At 34.5% G+C, this 14073-nt stretch overlaps 2 protein-coding genes and 1 long non-coding RNA gene across 3 annotated transcripts; 2 read left to right on the top strand and 1 right to left on the bottom strand.

The window, feature by feature from the left end:
• Nucleotides 1-620: 620 nt before the first annotated feature.
• On the top strand, nucleotides 621-9237 carry LOC105114244 (uridine-cytidine kinase C-like). Its single transcript, XM_011010740.1, has 12 exons — nucleotides 621-886; nucleotides 1937-2299; nucleotides 4315-4429; nucleotides 5312-5507; nucleotides 5603-5716; nucleotides 5870-6043; nucleotides 6503-6697; nucleotides 7532-7654; nucleotides 7723-7844; nucleotides 7996-8119; nucleotides 8287-8559; nucleotides 8902-9237. The coding sequence occupies exons 2-12, from the start codon at nucleotides 1963-1965 to the stop codon at nucleotides 9112-9114; spliced, it is 1986 nt and encodes a 661-aa protein (XP_011009042.1). The 5' UTR covers nucleotides 621-886; nucleotides 1937-1962; the 3' UTR covers nucleotides 9115-9237.
• Nucleotides 2297-13482, bottom strand: LOC105114262 (uncharacterized). The gene is made up of 2 exons (XR_840106.1): nucleotides 13400-13482; nucleotides 2297-2426 (listed from the first exon to the last, which is right to left on the bottom strand). It is a non-coding gene; the product is annotated as an uncharacterized LOC105114262 (long non-coding RNA).
• On the top strand, nucleotides 10987-12646 carry LOC105114255 (fe(2+) transport protein 1-like). The gene is made up of 3 exons (XM_011010750.1): nucleotides 10987-11610; nucleotides 11898-12047; nucleotides 12150-12646. Exons 1-3 carry the CDS (start codon nucleotides 10987-10989, stop codon nucleotides 12453-12455), a joined length of 1080 nt encoding a protein of 359 aa, XP_011009052.1. The 3' UTR covers nucleotides 12456-12646.
• Nucleotides 13483-14073: the final 591 nt, after the last annotated feature.

Raw genomic sequence — 14073 nt, 5'->3', positions numbered from 1 at the left:
TCTTCCTTGGTAAAATGACCCGAACCAATACCCCGGACCAAGGATCACTTCTGAAAAAATAACTAATATTATTTTATTAGTTATTCTTATAGACTCCCACTAAATAAATAAATACAGATAAAAAACAAAATAAATGCATTCTTATCATGGATATTAGATTTGTATTATCTTTTAATTTAAAATGAAATGGAAGAGTAACTGAGACTCCAAACCTATTAACCTATGAAAAGGTGTCTGAAAATGCAAGATAAGTTGAATTTTTAAATTTTTTTATAAAAATTTATTTTTTTATATAATTTAAATCGTTTTGAATGGTTGATTTTAAAAAATAAAAAAATACATTATAATATTTTTAAATATTAAAAATATTTTAAAAAATAAATTTAAATAGTTTTGAATGGTCGATTTTAAAAAATAAAAAAATATATTATAATATCTTTAAATATTAAAAATATTTTAAAAAATAAATATAACCATACTCTTGAATAATCTCTTCAATATACATGAAATTATAAAATAATAACTTAAAATTAAAAAAAAAACTCAAAAAAATTTAGCACAAACAAACACGGCTGAAAACCTTTCCCAACTTTATATGTTCACAATACTGTAATATAAAATCCTACTCCTCTGTCTCTTATATTTTTCTCTATCCCCAGAGGTCTTTCTCGAGTGAAGTTCCAGAATCTCTACAACTCCCAACTCCCCTATCTTATAAAACAATTAAAAAGTAAAATCCTGGAAATATCTCATTATTTTTTAAGGAAAATATTTTTTTTTGCTCTATTTATAGTAAGAAACCGACCTCATAAGACTGACCTGAGCCCCCCCTGCTTGCTAGAAACCTCACTGCCATTCAACAAAACTGAAAACTCACTCTGACTCGGTTAGTCCTCTCTTCTTACTTTTTTTCATTCATGTTGCCATCTGGGTTATGCTGCCTCTCCCATTTTCTTATTAAATTCTACTGTTTTTTTCCTTCATGTGGCGGTTGCTTTGGGATGGTGTTATAGTGGATCCGTAAAGATTGCTGGGGCTGAGTTTTTAGCCCTGTTTGTTGGTGCTTGGCTTGTTTGGATTTCTTTTTGTATTGATTTTCTTATCTTGATTTTGCTAGTGATTTGGTTTTTGTTTTTAAATGATATGTGTTATTGTTTTTGGGTCAACATTCTTGTATTTTGTTTTCAGGAACCGGTAAGGTTTTGTTTGGATCTTTAGAGCTGTAAATTTTGGTGTGATTCAGGAGAAAGAATGTGCTGACAAAATTCATTGCATAAAAATTGAATACTTTGAATTAAAACGACCCTTTTCTTTTGCTAATGCTAAATGTGGCAGTTCTCTCATAGAAAAAAAGTAATTTGGCTTTAGGACGTGAACTTATTGTTTAATAATGAGTTGTGTCAGTAATCTAGTGAGAAACTCATTTGAATTGCGATGTTACTGTAGCAGAGGGCCATGGAATTTTTGCTTTTGTTTAAATAGATTTGAATATACATCGATTATTCATTCATTCATAACTTGTCATGTTTAATAAGTTTGAATATAGCTCCATTATTCTTTCATTCGATCATAACTTGTTATAATGGAAATATATCGTTTTTTTGGATTTTCCTCATGAACGAACTGTCATTTTCTGTGGAACGAGAAGTTCAGAATTGAGCCTGCTTTGCTGGAGTTCTTAATTGATTTTTTATTTTGGTATCCAAGTCATATATGTTATATTAGGGGTGCTCTAAACTTATAGCTATTTATCAAATACCTTGCAAGTGACTATTTTTGTATGAAAAGATGATCTTACCCTTTTGAACTAAAATCCTGTGTTTCAATGCTATATCTTAGGAACTTGCCCTTCTGTAGTGCGTGGAAATGTTTTTTTACCATTTAATGCCATAATTTTTGCCTCTGATTCATATTCTCTAATTTGTCTTACTTGCAGAGGTTTGACCCAGCGTATTCTTTTCTATGGCTAAAGATACTTCTGAAGCTGAATCACATCCAAAACGGCTGGGACTCTTGAAAGATCAAGTCAGATCAACTAAGAAAAAGGACTCTGATCGCTTTGAGATAGTTCCAATCCAAAATCCTCTATCATTTGAGAAGGGATTTTTTGTTGTTATCCGTGCCTGCCAATTGTTAGCACAAAAGAATGATGGAATAATACTGGTAGGTATAGCAGGCCCTTCAGGAGCTGGGAAGACCATTTTCACTGAAAAAATTCTCAACTTTTTGCCCAGCGTTGCTGTCATATCAATGAACAACTACAATGATTCAAGCCGAATTGTCGATGGTAATTTTGATGGTAATGTTGCTTTTTACATGTGTCATTCCTTTGGAAATTTAGTATTGTAAGCAGTTTGTCTGGGTAAATATGATATGGAAGATGCGACTTCAATTTTAGAAGATCATTTGCAATTTTTTTATTGAACCTCACTGTTAATTTGTTGGAAAGAAAATTATTCTAGTTTCCTCTGATTGTAGCAATTATATACTGCAGATTATCAAAAAAGTCTGCACGCAAAATGTTACTGTACTTTTGATATGGATGTGTACTTATTACTGATGGTAGACAATTTTTGTAACTATGTAAAAGGTTTTAAAGAAACCAATTTTTAGGGTAGGGAATTGGTCCTGTTGGTGCAGAAAAGCTTAACAATCGTGTGCTTTCTTTAAGATTATATTGAACACAAAAGCTGACCCAGGCTTATTTCCCATGTACTTCTGTGATTGAATACTTGCTTTGTTGGACTCACTGTTGGATCGTAATATGATAATAGCACAAAGAGGAGTGACATAAAGTCTGTCTTTGTGGACATCACAGTGACAAACTTGTTAGTTGGTGATGCTAATGAGTTTGATTTTTTCCCAATTTTCTTGGAACTTGCCTTCCCTTTCTCCTTTGAAATTTGAGTCCTGTCCCTTATCATTTATTTATCTTTATCATCCCATTTTCTTCCTCGTGCCAACATCACATCACGCTTCTTGATCATACGTCCATGATATAGAGCCCTTTATACCCCTAACTCAACGCCTTACCTCTGGTTCTATTAGATTCCAGCATCTGTGATGCTTCAGTGGCTCAACAGAGAATTTTTATGTCATCCGTTTTTTAAAGATGCATTGAACTGATGGAGATTTCAATGGATTTAGAGTTCTGGAATGCACTTTTTCTTGAATTTTTCCGCTGTTGCAGGTTTATTGATATTTGTAACTGTATATCACTTTCCTCCATGACCTTGCTCCTGGATTTGTTGTAATTCACAACTGATTTTAGTTTTAGAACATGTTCTCTTGGTTTCTGGAAATGGTATATATCAGTTGTGCTAAAAGGTGGTGAATTTTTATTGAAGTTTCGGTGTCTGTGCACTTTTATTTTTTTAGGCTCTCTGTGTGGTTACACCATTAGCCAATGGCATCTCTAATATGTTCTGCAGTTCAGTGAATCTTAGCTGTAGTCTGAAATCGTGTCTGTCTGCTCTAATACCTTTACATTCTCAAAGCCATGAATGCCATTTCAACCTAGAACTTACTTAATGTGGCTTTGAGATTTGGCTGCTGATTTAAACTCGCAAGGTATAGATGTGGTGTATCAAAGTTTGAGTAACTTGAGACAAACTGGGTTGTGAAGAGTACTTCACAAAATGGTGTTACTGATATGAAAGCACTTCTATTGTCTTATGTGGTGTGGAGATGTGGATGCTATGTGAGAGATGGTTCACTGCTTATTTAGGTTGTTACAGAACATGCTTTGAACTATAATCTATATCTGAAGAAGACAGGAATATTCTCAGTGCCATTATGTCAAAAAAAACTTGGAGTTTTATTTCCGCTTCTCTCATTTCAAAGTATGTACTGGAAGATTTTTATTTCACAGGTAGAATTTGGTAAATAACTGCGCTTAAGTTTGGCCATAGAAGTTTTCGGCCCTTACTAGTTTGATAATGAGATCATGATTACAGTTCTTATGCATGCATTGCAAGTCTTAGTTGTCTTTCTGAGGTTCCACTCATTTTCTACCTTCTTCTTGCCACTTGAATGCATGGATGAGTTTCCTTGCTACATGAGACACATGTAAAAGAATCTAGACATGCCCGCGGACAGACTATCTTGTACAGCTATAAATTTAACTAAAATTTCAGCTGTCTCTGCTGAGTAGTGAGTTTATATTTGCTTCCTGTGATGTGGAAAGCTGAAATGGCAAGATGTAACCACGGTTTTCAAAATTTTGAATCGTTATTCATGCAAGTTCAAATATTTTGAAATTATGATAAAATCATGCATATGTATACTATTGGTTCTAATGCTATTTTGCAACAGACCCACGCTTGACGGACTATGACACATTGCTCAAGAATGTTCATGATTTAAAGTCAGGGAAACCAGCTGAGGTTCCAATCTATGATTTCAAGTCTAGCACACGAACAGGATACAGGTTAAGATCTATTCTAATGTTTTTAGTTATCATACTTTCTAGTATCTATGTATTATTATAAAAATGAGAAAGTGTACCTATCACTCCTTACAGCCTTAGCTCTATATAACCTGACCTTTTGTACCGTACTCTGTTTTCTCCTTGACTGGTTTTTTATCATCTTTGCTTGGAATCATCTTCACCAAACAACTATCCTCCATCCTCCTACATCTAAAACCAAATATCCCCACATCTCCTCTTCCATCCTCATGACTGGTCACTGTTTCTCACTTCACCCCAAAATTAGAAGCAATCTTGCTTTGATACATTCATGTTAAATTAACGTAAAATTGAACAAATACCAAGAACCATTTAGAATCTTTGAAAAGGGAAAAACACAAACTCAATTTTGAAAACCCTTTTCATTGCATAAAACTCAAAAAAAAAAAAAAAAAAAAAAAAAAAAAAAAAAAAAAAAAAAAAAAAAAAAAAAGGAATAAAAACTGAAGCGGCATCCATTGATGGGACTCCTGGTGAAATGATACCATTGATGAAACCACATTTGAAAGATCATACACTAATGGTATGGTGTTGACTGGAAGATGGGTGTACTTTTTACGAGTCAAGAGTAGCAAGGGCCAAACTCTCAGTAATCATGGAAAAGCAGGACTTTAAAAGTGTCACAAAAGAATCAAATTGAGTTTGTATCTTAGGTTTTGTATGTGAAGGCCACTCAAGACTGAAACCTTGACTTGGCTCAACATGATGATGCAAAACTCAAGCAGAATTTAGTTTTTTTTACAAGTTTGCTGAAAATAATCAACCTCAATCCTAATATTGTTAACTTCTTGCGTGCAGTTTGCACCTTTAACTTAACCTAATTTAAGCATGTAATTGTAACAGGACTCTCGAAGTACCATCTTCTCGTATAGTGATTATTGAAGGAATCTATGCTCTAAGTGCAAATCTGCGACCTTTGTTAGACCTCCGAGTATCTGTGACTGGGGGAGTTCATTTTGACCTTGTAAAACGGGTTTTAAGGGATATCCAACGTGCTGGCCAAGAACCAGAGGAAATAATTCAACAGATATCTGAAACGGTAGGGTTGTGTTATATTTATTTATTTTCCTTTTCTGAACATCCTTTTTTTGTCATGATGTTGATTTTTCAAGTACAAGCTTCACTATTTTGCAGGTATATCCAATGTACAAAGCCTTTATTGAGCCAGATCTCCAAACAGCGCATATAAAAATTATAAATAAGTTCAACCCCTTCTCTGGATTCCAAAGTCCAACTTATATATTGAAGGTTGTTTTTCACTTTTATCTGTTTTGATTTACTCTTTTATTTGCATTTTTCAATTCTCCATATTGTTCTATTGTTCTAATCAGTAGTTGCTCCACTGATTGTATTTTAATTTACATCCATTTCTGAGTGTGTATTTGTAATTTTTTATTGTAGTCAGCAAGAAAGGTAACTGCGGACCAGATCAAAGCTGTTCTCTCTGAAGACCAAAAAGAGACAATGGAGCAGATTTATGACATATATCTTTTACCACCCGGTGAAGATCCAGAAACATGCCAATCTTATCTGAGGATGCGAAATAAAGATGGGAAATACAATCTCATGTTTGAGGTTTGTCCTGAAAGTTTGCTTCCTTTTAATTAAGGGTCTGCAAAATTAACTAGCATGCATTGGTAAATGGTAGCTTAAATGTTACAAACTCATGGCCAAAGAATATTAGTGGGGGTATGCCTAGATATGTTGTTGAGCAGCATGGGCAGCCTTACTGACTTGAAAGAGTTTCTGGGTTTTTCTTAAAAAATTTAACTTGTCTCTTGTATGCCATACCTTTCTGCCCCCTGGTCCAGCACATGCATCAGGTATCCAGCATACTATAATCTACTTCTGTAGAAAAATGTGCACGTCCTGAAGACTTACATTGCTTCTCAAAAAATTTGTTGCAACCTCAGTAGGACAAAATATGTTGGTGTTATAATGGCTGTTTGGGTGATCTGTGGTATGTTGATTTCATGTTGTTGTTTTATTACGTATACAAATTTATCTTTTTCGTTAATGATAGTTTATTTTCAGGAATGGGTTGCAGATGTTCCATTTATCATATCACCAAGGATCACTTTTGAAGTCACTGTTAAACTCCTTAGTGGGCTGATGGCCTTGGGATACACAATAGCTTCTATCCTTCAAAGAAGTAGCCATATATTCTCTGATGATAGAGTGTGTGTGAAAATTGATTGGTTAGGACAACTTAATCGTCAATATGTTCAGGTACTTCTAAATAATTTCTCACTTTCCGTCTACATGGTATGTAAGCTGGTGCCTCCATGTACAAGGTTGAAAGCACAGTAATGAAATTGTTAAATAACGTATCACTCAGCTGTAGTCAAAGTTTGCCTTACTTTCTGAATTTTCTTGCTTTACCATGCAAAAGTTTTCTTAGATTATATTGAGAATTCTTAGGAGAATTATTTTCAACCCTGAGTTTTAAAGCAATTAAACGTTAGATCATTTGCTTTTAGAACTAACATGGCAGTCTTTATAAAGCATCTTTCAGCAAGGAGACTACGTGAGGTCTAAAGTTTGATCTATTATGAAGATCAGCTATATCTGTCAGTTTTAGAAATACAAAAGACTAATGTTAAATTGCACCAACATCTGCAGGACTTAAATAATAAATTATTTAAATTCTATAACATAGCTGATACTTACTGACGGTGACAAATACTTTGATCTGTCATTAATGATAACAATCGTTACTGTGAAGTTAAATCAACTAGATTAAGGCAATATTGCCCTGGTAATTTTCTTTTCTAGTTAAGTTTTTTTGGTAGTTTCAAATGGTTCTGTTCCACTCCCAACATGTACTGTTGATTGAGCACATTTTGCTCGTGTACACGGCCATGTTATCCAATGCCAAAGACGGTTAATGTCATCAACTTCTATGTATTTATAGAAATACTGGATTTATGTTAAGTGTGATGATGTAGTGTTTTATTTCAGTGATCTTAACACATGTTATCAATCTTCTGTCCTTTATGTATCTCGTTGATATTATGTTGTTTGAGCTATAAAACACTCACATTGTTGCTTGTCTAAAAAAAGGTGCAAGGAAGAGATCGGTTGGTTGTAAAATTCATTGCAGAGCAGCTAGGTTTGGAAGGTTCATACACTCCACGTACCTATATAGAACAGATTCAACTAGAAAGGCTTGTAAATGAGGTCATGGTACGTGAATATCCAACACCTATGATGACTTCTCCTGCAAAAGTGGTCCTGATCTGATCATTCTGTAGGCTTTGCCAGATGACTTGAAGACAAAGCTCAGCTTAGATGAGGATCTAGTTTCAAGCCCCAAAGAAGCACTTTTGCGAGCCTCTGCTGATAGAGTTGCCAGGAGACTTAAGAATGGCAAAAGGTGCTTTCACCAATTCAAATATTTTATGATTCTCTGCATCCAAAACTATTTTGTAACATTGCTAATTCTTCTTTATTGTCCTTACTTAATGCGATTGAAGTACTATTTGAAATGGCAGTGATATAGACTGATCATATTTTACATCAAACAGTGGCTTGTCACATTCATATTCCTCTCAAAGGGACAAGAACTTGTCCAAGCTTACTGGGCTTGCTGCAACCAGTAAAAGGTTTGATGATAGAAATCTGGAGTCACCAGCTGCACTAGCCAACCAGGTGTTCCTTTTAGTTTCTCAGCTGTTATGCCTCATTTCCCAGCTTGTATTTGTTGAATTCAAGTCTTTATAGCTGTTTTCTTGTTTTTGTAGTATGTAGTAGTGGGACTGAAATCTTCTTGTGTTACTTTATTCATTTTTTCTCTTGCTACATATATTCTTGCGCAGGGAGCCATAACTCAACTTTCAGAACAGATTTCTTCACTAAATGACAGAATGGATGAGTTCACGACATGTATTGAAGAGTTAAATTCCAAGCTAACCATCAAGAAGAATTCTCCTAGCCAACAAAACATGGCTCTACAAGCTGAAGTGTGCAATGGTTCTGCGCCAGCTTCTTACTTCGTATCTGGTTTAGGCAATGCTTCCTTGAATGGATCCAGAATGTTCAATTCCTCGTCTTCATCCCAGTTGGCTAAGGAGTCACCTTTAATGGAGGAGGTACCATGGCTGACCCTTTCAAATCATCTCATAATTATTTTATGTACTTGTCCTTATAGGTCTATTGATCCTCGACAAAAGTTCCTGTAGTCAATGGTTTGAAAGTTTTTTAGTTCTTCACAAAAGTAGGAACAAATAATATAATCCAAAAAACAGGGATGTCACTAGTATAGTAAAAACAGAAAACAGAATGATTGCATAAATTCTTTCAACTTAAAGGTGAAAATTAGTGCATCCAAGTTTGTAGAGTTGTTCTGTTAATCATGTGTTTGAAACACATCAATACTATCCAGTTAGCAGGAGTGCCTTCCAACCATCTCATTTATTGCTCAATGTGGACAGCTATCAGGAATTGCCCGGGTGCAACGTCAAGTCATGATTCGGTTAGATACGTTGAGCAGTCTTGTTCGTGACAGCCTGGGAGAGAGGTCTCTGGAAGTGAGAAAAAACAGGAATAGATTGATTGTCCGTGATGGCCAAGCACCTCTTATTGCAGCATTGGCGGTTGGGTGCGTTGGACTGTGTTGGTTTGTTCGAGCTCGAAATGGACTCTAGTAGATTCATATTTTTGTTTCCGACTCCTGCTTTCCTTCTTTTTGCTTCTATGTTTCTCGTTGAAGTTTTCTGCATGGTGCCCTCTTGCTCGGGAAAATCAAATATTCATCATCGAGTCTATTATGTTCGGAGTTAGGGAACCTTCAGTTTCTCCGATAGTTTGAGGTTGTTTGAGGGTGTACGATATTGCAGTGCTTGTTGCTTTTTTAATTTAAAAATATATTAAAATAATTTTTTTAATTTTTAATATTAGTACATTAAAATAATAAAGAATACTAAAAAATACTAATTTAATATTTTTTAAAATAAAAAATATTGAAAAATAAAAATTATGTCAAACACACCTCTGTAGAAGAGGGTTTATGCATGTTGGCAGCGTTAATCGACTCCTTATAATATTCTGAAATAGGAAATTAATAGTAAAAAATGTCTTAAACCTTTCTTTCTCTGTCCTTGTGATCATCTAAGTAGCCTCCCTCTCCGGCCAGTTCCATGGCATGTTTCTTAATTATGTCATTTTAAATTTAATGATCCAGATTGGGTGAAAAGATTAAAATAATAATAAAAATCTGTTGTCATCATTTACTAGATATTAAATTATTACTATTTAGATTTAATAATTATGTTCTTAATGAGGTTTTTTTTTATACTTTTTGAGTGAATTTTAAATTCAGTCTTGTTAAAATGAGATATATATAACCTTGGATTAATTTACATATTTTTTAATTAATCTTTTAAAATCTTCAAATTAATGACTATGTAAACTTTTAGTAGTTATGAATTTTATGGTATTTAAAGTGATAATTTTTTTAAGAGGAAACTTAACACCTAATTAATTAAGCTATACTTTTCAAAATTAAAATGAAGTATTTAAATTACTTCGTATTAGTGTTTATCTCAAATTATAAATTACTCGTGAAAAACACTAAATGAATTTAGTTTTTATCTTTTAAGATCACTAATTGTTGCCGAATAAAGTATCTCCCATTTTTATTTTTAATTGGTTTTCAAATTATTTTATAATTTTCAATTATTTTTAATCTTATCCATTGGGATTTATTATATGTTAAAAAAACAATTTTTTCATGGCAAATTGGATTAAATTCTTATCGATAGTCAAAGAGAAGGCAATGAAAAGTACCCGTATCTTAACAAAATAAAAATAGTAAAAAAAAAAAAAAACAGTGCTTGTGTTAGTGTATAACATAATTTTGATTCCTCGCCATAGAATTTTCTTTTTTCAATTAAAAAAAAAGATGTGAGCGTTGATAATTTTTTTTTTCATCAAGAAATATTTTAACGGTGGATAAGAAATTCCATACATATATTTAATAAAATAAATTAAAACTTATATATATTAAAAAATAATAATAAATTTGTTAATTCCAATCAAAGATTAAGTCAGAGAATTGAAATAAAAATATTATTTTTTATAAAAAAATTTGAATATTTATTTTAATTTTAAATTGAATTTTTAAAATTTTAATTGATTTTAATCATTAAAATTAAATAAAAGGACGCTTCAAAGCAAACTGCTGATCCAAGCCCAGCTAAGCATTTTTTGGAAATTAACAAGCCACGTCAGCTAAAGAAGGATGAGTTGGAGGGGTTTGACTAAGAAAAATGGAAGGCGCGACGTAATTGGACCATAATCAGGCACGCGCCAGCCACAATTTCCTCCCTCTTTCAAATATACCCAACTCTACACCCAATATCACCCACAGTGTCCCAGCCATAAACCCAGCTACTGTGCCTTAAAGTCAAGGGCACTTGCGTCATTTGATAATTAAAATAAAGGGTTTGAATCCCTAAAAACACTTCCTTATATATCACACTTCAGTTCACTTACTTCAATATTCTCATAACATCAACATGGCATCCTTCACAGAAATCAATGCAGTCACCATTTCTCTAATCTTGATCCTCTCATTCACGTTGCCAGCATCAACATCGGCACAACAACAATGTGATTCCGCATCAACAGGAGGATGCCACGACAAGGCCAAATCCTTACAGCTAAAGCTAATTGCCATCTTTTCAATCTTGGTTGCTAGTATGCTTGGGGTGTGTTTACCATTATTTTCACGTACGATCCCTGCACTCATGCCCGATAGAGATTTATTTGTAGTGGTAAAGGCATTTGCTTCAGGTGTTATCCTTGCGACGGGGTACATGCACGTGTTACCGGACTCTTTCAACGACTTGATGTCTGATTGTTTGCCGATAAATCCTTGGAAGAAGTTTCCTTTTACCACTTTTGTTGCCATGTTGTCAGCTATACTCACTCTCATGATCGATTCTTTCGCGATGAGTTACTACAAGAAGCATGGTTTTGATAAGAAGGGTGGTGGGGTAGACGGTGAGAAAGTGAACAATGGGGAGAGAGGGTTAGGGAATGTTGAAAATGGTGGTGCACATGTTGGACATTGCGGTGGATTTAATGGCGGGGCTAATGACAAGGATTCAATGTTGTTGAGGAATCGTGTTGTGGCTCAGGTATGAATACTTACTGTAGTCACGTAAATTATTGTATTAATGATTAGGTTATGTAAATTTGATTTTTGTTATCGATTTATTTGAGGATTAATTGAGTGAAAATATCGAGAAAATTTGGTACCTAATTCAGATCTCTCATTTGCACAAGCATAGCTGATTAGAGTTCTTTTTCTCGAAGATATTATGAGCTTGTGCAGAGACTTAAATTGACTACAATGCAATGCAATGTAATTTTCTCTTTCGTTTTTTTTTTTTTGACGATGATTTTACATCATGTGCATGTGCAGGTTTTGGAGATCGGCATTGTAGTGCACTCAGTTGTAATTGGTTTATCAATGGGTGCCTCCAACAATCCGTGCACAATCAGGCCGCTCATCGCTGCTCTCTGCTTCCATCAACTCTTTGAAGGAATGGGTCTTGGAGGATGCATATTACAGGTATTTATATTCACAAATCCTCTAAATTTCTGACCCCGTATATGGTAATGTTCTGGTACTAGTAGGAGAACACTTTACTAAGAATTGCATTTATGTGATCAGGCTGAATATGGAATGAAGATAAAAGCAATCCTGGTGTTCTTCTTCTCTACAACAACCCCATTTGGAATTGTACTAGGAATTGGTTTGTCAAATGTGTACAGTGATAGCAGCCCAACAGCTCTAATTGTTGTGGGATTACTGAATGCATCATCTGCTGGATTACTGAATTACATGGCACTGGTGGACCTCTTAGCTGCTGATTTCATGGGGCCTAAACTTCAAGACAGTATGAGGCTTCAGGCATGGTCATTTATTGCAGTTCTACTTGGCGCAGGAGGCATGTCGCTTATGGCAAAATGGGCTTAGCTGATTTGAAGACTTAGGCAGCACTGCTAGATTGTCATTTTGAACACAGAAAATGTCATTCTATGTGTTCGTTCTGTGCATATTTATATCCTGGTTGAGTTTTCTGAGTTTTTTGGTTCTGTTTTTTGTTTCTAGTGAAGGAAGCAGGATTGGGTAGTGCAAATAAATTCGTCTGAACAACTATATTTGAAAAGCTGTGAAAATAAAAGTTCAGATCTTTTCTACTTCTTGGTAAAATCTGTGCTGGTTTTTTCTCTCATTTTACGATAAGAAAGATTTTATTAATGCAGCGAAGACTAACATACATATTCAAATGGCATCCATACAAATTCCTTCTTCCTTAAACAAGATGCACACTGACTGAAGCTAAACGAAACAGAACTGTCACCAGTGTCCGGGCTTTGCTGCTTCTCCCATTTTCTTAATAAATTTTACTCTTTTTTTATTTTTATTTTCATGTGGCGGTTGCTTTGGGATGGTGTTATAGTGGATCCGTACAGATTGCTGTGGCCGAGTTTTTAGCCCTGTTTGTCGCTGTTTGGATTTGTTTTTATATCGATTTTCTTATCTTGATTTCGCTAGTGATTTTGTTTTTGTTTCTCAATAATACTTCTGAAGGATTTTTTGTTGTTATCCGTGCCTGCCAATTGTTAGCACAAAAGAATGATGGAATAATTCTGGAAGGTATAGCAGGCCCTTCAGGAGCTGAGAAGACCATTTTCACTGAAAAAATTCTCAACTTTTTGCCCAGCGTTGCTGTCATATCAATGAACAACTACAATGATTCAAGCCGAATTGTCGATGGTAATTTTGATGGTAATGTTGCTTTTTACATGTGTCATTCCTTTGGAAATTTAGTATTGTAAGCAGTTTGTCTGGGTGAATATGATATGGAAGATGCGACTCCAATTTTTGAAGATCATGCGCAATTTTTTTAATCGAACCTCACTATTAATTTGTTGGAAAGAGCTATACAGTGCTCGTTTGAATTAATTATTCTAGTCTCCTCTGATCATAGCAATTATATACTTCAATTGATCATGTGGTAAGAACTTGAGATTAAAAGGTTTGCGAGCCGGACGCCAAGCTGTACAATCAAAACGTCAATTGCACATAACCATATAGGTGGTGATCAAGTGATAACCCTCTGTAGTCTCAGTTTCAAGTTCTTGGTTGTTTATATGATGGCCACTTTAAAAGATTTGTTCTTTCTGTAGTCTCAGGTTTAAGTTTTTAGTTGCTCATATGATGGCCACTGAAGACTTACATGGTCGTTAACTTCAGGGCCCGTGAAATTAGTTGTGATGTACGCAAGCTGTCCCGGTCGTTAACTTCAGGGCCCGTGAAATTAGTCGTGATGTACGCAAACTGTCCCGGATACCCACGTTAATCTAAACAAAAATTATATACTGCAGATTATGAAAAAAGTCTGCACGCAAAATGTAATTGTACTTTGACATGGATGCGTTCTTCTTACTGATGCTAGACAATATTTATAACCATGTAAAAGGTTTTTAAGAAACCAATTCTGAGGGTTGGAACTTGGTCCTGTTGGTGCAGAAAAGCTAAACAATCGTGCATTCTTTAAGATTTGAACATTAAAGTCGGCCTAGCTCAA

Source organism: Populus euphratica, unplaced genomic scaffold, assembly GCF_000495115.2.
Source record: "Populus euphratica unplaced genomic scaffold, PopEup_1.0 scaffold5.1, whole genome shotgun sequence".
NCBI classification, from domain to species: Eukaryota; Viridiplantae; Streptophyta; class Magnoliopsida; order Malpighiales; family Salicaceae; genus Populus; species Populus euphratica.
The sequence above is the reverse complement of the archived record's forward strand: the minus strand, read 5'-3'. Positions and strand labels throughout refer to the sequence as shown.

Excerpts from the sequence above, each read along its gene's own strand:
- LOC105114244 (XM_011010740.1), top strand. The coding sequence starts at position 1,963 with ATGGCTAAAGATACTTCTGAAGCTGAATCACATCCAAAACGGCTGGGA. Across the intron at positions 6,698-7,531 it reads TTAATCGTCAATATGTTCAG|GTGCAAGGAAGAGATCGGTT; the intron begins GTACTTCTAAAT and ends GTCTAAAAAAAG. Across the intron at positions 7,845-7,995 it reads AGACTTAAGAATGGCAAAAG|TGGCTTGTCACATTCATATT; the intron begins GTGCTTTCACCA and ends TACATCAAACAG.
- LOC105114255 (XM_011010750.1), top strand. The coding sequence starts at position 10,987 with ATGGCATCCTTCACAGAAATCAATGCAGTCACCATTTCTCTAATCTTG. Across the intron at positions 11,611-11,897 it reads GGAATCGTGTTGTGGCTCAG|GTTTTGGAGATCGGCATTGT; the intron begins GTATGAATACTT and ends GTGCATGTGCAG. Across the intron at positions 12,048-12,149 it reads TTGGAGGATGCATATTACAG|GCTGAATATGGAATGAAGAT; the intron begins GTATTTATATTC and ends TTATGTGATCAG.